We start from the raw sequence: 5,408 nt of genomic DNA on the forward strand, positions 1-5,408 counted from the left end.
CAGCATGGTAACCGTTCAGCCACGGATGCAGTTCAACTTGTAGAGTTGTTAGTGCTACGTCTGCCCCACTGAAGAAAAAAGCAATGGGAGGACCTTGAACCTCGATTACTATCAGAACCGCTGTCGCCAAACTCACACTATCATAATGTACATTAACTGCTTTTCGATTCCCGGGCCGGAAGAAATATTTGTATGACCTACATTTATTTCTCTCGTGAGTTTGTGGTTGTCTATGTGTGTGTCCGTGCACCCGCGATATAGGGTTTCCCTAGTGCGGGGCTTAAAAAAAAACAGTGGGTACTGGCGTGGATGACAGACGGGACGTTACATTGGCCGGATATAAAAAGGGATTTAAGGATTCCTGTCATCAAATCTTATCAGTCTTAACATTGAAAATAGGTTTTAGGGAACATATTTTATAGGGATTGTTATTGTATAATTATTATTATTATTATTTATTATTGCAGTTGGACGAACTGGAACACGAGAACGCAGAAACAATACAGCGGGACAAGAGCGGGACGGAAAAGATTAAAGCACCGGAAGGGACTGATGCTATGAGTAAGTTTAATAGATTTGACATTTCAAGAGTGTTTAACAATTATGGAAAAGATTATGATTTGACACAGCACATTAGGGTACTAAACAATAAGTCCACTAATAAATAACAGTGGAGGATTAACTGATTTTTTTGTATTTCTATGGTAAACATTATACAGTCGAAATAGTAAAGTTCCTAATGACTTAATATGGAAGTCCAATTCCAGTGACGACAATGAGCCGACTTAAGCTATTAAACCAATATTTTTTGTTGTTCTTACAGATACGGAAGATGATTTAATCCTAATAGAGGAAGACATAGAAACAATTGACCTCGCACGAGATTCCGACGAGGAGAGTCCTTTGGTTATCGAGGAAGACCGAGATACTTGCGTTGACAAACAGGAGATTAATCATAAACAAAACCTAACCACTGAGAGAATGCACATTGATCTTGGTACACAGTTCAAGGAATTGGAAAATAACATGGATGGAAAACGTTTGGAGAATACAGGTCATACAGATGGTATTGAACAATTTGTCAATTCTAGTGAGGATAATTCAATTGATCATACTCAAATTAATTGTAATTTAATTCGAAAGTTACTCCAAAAGCTAAGGAGTTCTGAATTGTCAATTATGAGACATGATATTCAAAAACAGTTGAAATACCTTGAAGATCAAGAAAAAAAATTGAATTCTTTATTGGCTACCATCCCGTTAGATCACGTGCAAAGGTATAGTTTGGAGAAGAAAAAGCGAAATATGTGTGTAAGGTTCAGACAAAAGTTGATTACACAACAAAACGCTATCTCTGAACAGGACAAGGAAAGTAACAATACGTGTTTTGGTTCTAAAATACATTCAACACATGTCAGTGAAGAGAATCCTAACCACAAAAGTAATGAAGTTATTGAACAAGAACCACATGTAGCTGTTTATGATAATCGAAATGCAAAAACTTATGATGAAAACTATAATGGAGCCACAATAGGCATCGTTTCGATTGAAGAAGGTATTAACCAAAATGTCGACAAGGTATCAACTTTTGATACAAGTCAAGAATATGAAAACAGTAAGTTAACCGTAGGAAATCCAACAAAATTGATAGACAACACTCAAGCTATAGATGGTGTTTATCAAGAAATAGATACAGGACAGACAGTTTCTGTTCTTGAACAGTTGGATCCGAGAAATTTGAGAGCGAGAATAATTTTCGACGATGAAGATGATGATGATTTTTATTTTGAGTTAGGTGATAATGGCGCCATAGATACTTCCATGAAAGGTGATAATGTCATCGACCAAACAAATATCATAGACATTACGGATAAGGATTCCAATTCAGGTGAAGCTAGGGATATCAGTGATTGTATCAAACCAAATATGCCGCACAGCTCCTTTCAGGTCTCAGCCCAGGAAAGGTCAGCTAGTAACAAAAGTTTGTTATTAGATAAATATAAAATAGAAGAAGTTGCGTACGTTAAAGAACTAATCAAAGAGAGCAAAGAATTGACATGTTTTAAAAATAAACTTAAAATTGAACAAAGAGGAGCTACTAAAGAAAGTATTAAAGAAGCTACAAATCAAGTATATGTTGCTCAAAAACAGGGAAGTGGCATCAACAAAATTATTAATCGAGCGACCGCTATTAAGAGGACGTCGGAGCATGACCACACTTATACTATAAATAAAAGCCTGAATAAATGTACAAGCCAAAATGTTTACGATATTGATGAAAATAGGTTTTCTGAACCAAGATATTGTAACGATCTTAACGTCGTGGAGCAATATAAAAATAAACCTGATAATATTAAAGCGAATGCCATAAATGTACATCTTTTGTCAACTATGCAAAGTATAAATGCACAAGGTACTAAATTAAATTATGTTGAAGGAGAGAAAGACGTGTCTAAAAACAAAGACGTGGCCCTGTCTAGTAATGTGAACCAAACGATTGAAAATAATTTCCAACTAGAACAATGTTCCATTAACCAAGAAAATAAAGACGGCCTTAATAAAATTTATGGTTTTGAACCAAATTCAAACCAATACGAACAAAAAATCTCTGATGTCGTCCAATACGTTGATATGAGTGGACCAAATGGTTTGGATGAACCAAACCCTAATGTCACAAATGAACCTGTCGATTCTGATAATAAAACGGGGGTATCACAGTTGGTTAAATCAGTTGGTTCAATTCCTGATTCTTGCGAACCATTAGAAACTAAATTAAAAAATCATGAATCTGGTGAAAATATTGATGTAGCAAAGTCATCTTATGTGAATAAACCAAGTGATTTGGACATAAATCAAGTTGTTCCAATAGTTTTAAAGTTTGATAACACCAAAGAGAGTGTTTCGACGACTGTTGGATATAAAACCAGAGTCGATTCAAGAGAAGCTAATACTGAAAGTAATGATTTAAAACTGGATTCATTAGAACCAGAGCCTGGAAACTCAAATATAAATAGTGAATTAAACTGTGTGGAAGAAAGTTCGTCAGCGGCAACAGTATGTTGGGAGTTGAATGAGATTAGTGACAATGAACATAGTAAGGAAGTCAGTGCGAGGGAAGACAACCATCACGAGAAAGGAATCGGTGAGTGGCGTGTTACAGGTAAACCTGTGGCTTCGTTCTTGACCGAGTTGAAACGTAGTTACGATACGCGTCTGTCCGATTGAAATCGAATACTGAAAAGCATGAATTGACGAATTAATCAAATAATTTGTCGTCGTGGATTAATAAGTTGTAGTTTAATGTATGTATTTTGTTTCTTTTCAGACTTAAAACTTGTAACAGAGACTACTGTACCCCTCGTAAGATGCGACTTACAGCCATTCTGGAAGAAACATTCATACAACAATTCTATAAAAGTATACAACTTCAATTTAGACATATTTACTAAAAATGTATCGAGAAGGTCAAGGAATATTTATAACAACGATTTTCCAAATAAGCAGAAACACGTGACAGTAAAAGTGTATAATAAAAAAGATTTAATGAAAAATCCAGATTTGAATAAAAAACTACGTAAATTGAGTGAAGATTTTTTATTGAAGAATGCAGATTTATTAAATATATGCCGACCGGTTACGGTGGATCTGATCAGAGAGCGGATACATGGACTTCGAGTTCAGGACTTTGAAGGGTCAGGCGAAAGAGTATTGAAGAAAGTCGTACTGCCTGACATCAATGAAGTGAGGAGGATCAACAAGAGTATATTAACCGCTCAAGTTGCACCTATTACTGTGGGCGGGAGTTCCAATGTGAGTAATCTGTTCAGACTATTTTTTTTTTACTACAATCTCCAGTTGCACAAAAGTTAATGCTCCGTCAAGTGGCACGCTGCCTCAAACTTTGCTTTGCTCGAGTAAGGGACTGTGTAACCAAAGACACTAAGTTTCTAGAACGTTTCTGTATCTGTAGCTTTTATTCGCATTCATGTTTTTGGTTGCTTTTGTTTGAGCCGGAACGCGCTCGTTTTCAGAATTGCACCTTTTTTTAAATATGCGCTGTCGGAAAGGCACAGTGACAATAGATTAGTGCAAAGACCGATTGTTCATCCGAGTAGAGGGAAACGGTCGCAGCAGATCTCTATATGTTTACCTAAAGTTACTGTAGTGTCAGCCTTAATGTTGGCAAATTGTACGGATCTAAAGGATGCACTTTGATCAAGAGGATTATGAAAGCAATATTGAGAAGGTCCATTTTGAAGGCACATAATTGAAAAAATCGTGGTAAAAAAGAACAAAAAGTGGAGTGAGCCATTGTTGGATTAGAAAGGAAAAGTATAATGACAGGGTAATGAGGAAATGACCTTTGGATAACATTGACGATGCACCACATGCAGGGATTGCAGGAATTGCGTCTGAATACGGGGCACACGGAACGATTTCATTGCCATAGGGGTATTAAACGGGGATATAATATGTTCAATCTGTTCATGGATAATTGTTTGTTTGATCTGAAAACAAATTGACAGTTTTTTATGACAAGGACGAACAGTGACTTTTTAAACTGAACGTACATTGGCTTCGATTCTGTGTTTGTAATTACGTCAAAATTCAGTTTATTGAAATGAATGTGACTGATTTAAAAATGTTGCCCTTTTCACTTCATTAGTCCACTGCCCGACTTCATCCACTGTCGGATACTATATCCTCCCGTTCTTTGTACCTTCCACAACGATTTTGCGCGCTTATGCCTTCACGGCCGGCATCCCTTTCTTGGCCACTATTCGGTTGTCGCTTTGTCTCGCCATATCTCCTGTCCGGCTTTATTTTAGCTTTTGCCCAATCCCCTACACGTAAAACACTTGTAACATTAAGTTAAGTTATATTGTTTGGAATAATTGAATGATGTTTCATGGTTAAACAGGTGGAGACGTCGACTGATGTAGTCGACGGACAGGATACCGGTACGTTGAAACATTTTTTATGGAGGTTTTGGACCTAGAGGTGACCACGCATGCTAAAAGATGGCCAGTCCCATTCGTCGTTAGTGTGTGTATAATTTATACTTGCATGGCTAGTTCGCTACGTTCGCGGATATACGGATGTAAGGCGTGTTTTTTTTTTGAGCAATCGGTTTTTTTTTTAAATAAATCACAGAAGAAATGACATTTTGATCGGGCAAACGGCTTTATTTCGTAGGAAATTCTTTTTAATTTAGTGTTTGAAAATGATTTCGGACATATGGCCACCGCGGGTACGTTTTAGATATGCCATTCGATTAGTCCAATTTCGCATCACTCTTTCGAGAACTTCTGGGCGTACGGCGAGAATTTCGCGTTCAACGTTGGCTTCCAAATGCTCAACCGTCGCCGGTTTGTCCGCATAGACTTGCGCCTTCACATGGCCCCACA

The 5,408-nt window shown here is 37.1% G+C and overlaps 2 protein-coding genes across 2 annotated transcripts in view; both read left to right on the forward strand.

Moving 5' to 3' along the window:
• Positions 1-1,254: 1,254 nt before the first annotated feature.
• Positions 1,255-5,170, forward strand: LOC113227704. The gene is made up of 3 exons (XM_026460691.1): positions 1,255-3,142; positions 3,326-3,810; positions 4,922-5,170. Exons 1-3 carry the CDS (start codon positions 1,306-1,308, stop codon positions 4,997-4,999), a joined length of 2,400 nt encoding a protein of 799 aa, XP_026316476.1. The 5' UTR covers positions 1,255-1,305; the 3' UTR covers positions 5,000-5,170.
• A 68-nt stretch (positions 5,171-5,238) lies between these two features.
• The window catches only part of LOC113227688, a 2,769-nt gene continuing 2,599 nt past the window's right edge, over positions 5,239-5,408 (forward strand). The window contains exon 1 of the mRNA XM_026460659.1: positions 5,239-5,251. Coding sequence (XP_026316444.1) covers positions 5,239-5,251 — 13 coding nt within the window. The remainder of the gene's footprint in view (positions 5,252-5,408) is intronic.

This window comes from Hyposmocoma kahamanoa, unplaced genomic scaffold (genome assembly GCF_003589595.1).
Source record: "Hyposmocoma kahamanoa isolate Upper Pololo Valley unplaced genomic scaffold, ASM358959v1 213, whole genome shotgun sequence".
Taxonomy (NCBI): Eukaryota; Metazoa; Arthropoda; class Insecta; order Lepidoptera; family Cosmopterigidae; genus Hyposmocoma; species Hyposmocoma kahamanoa.

Coding starts and splice junctions, on each gene's coding strand:
- LOC113227704 (XM_026460691.1), top strand. CDS start 1,306: ATGTGTGTAAGGTTCAGACAAAAGTTGATTACACAACAAAACGCTATC. Junction 3,143..3,325: donor CCATCACGAGAAAGGAATCG/GTGAGTGGCGTG, acceptor GTTTCTTTTCAG/ACTTAAAACTTGTAACAGAG. Junction 3,811..4,921: donor CTGTGGGCGGGAGTTCCAAT/GTGAGTAATCTG, acceptor ATGGTTAAACAG/GTGGAGACGTCGACTGATGT.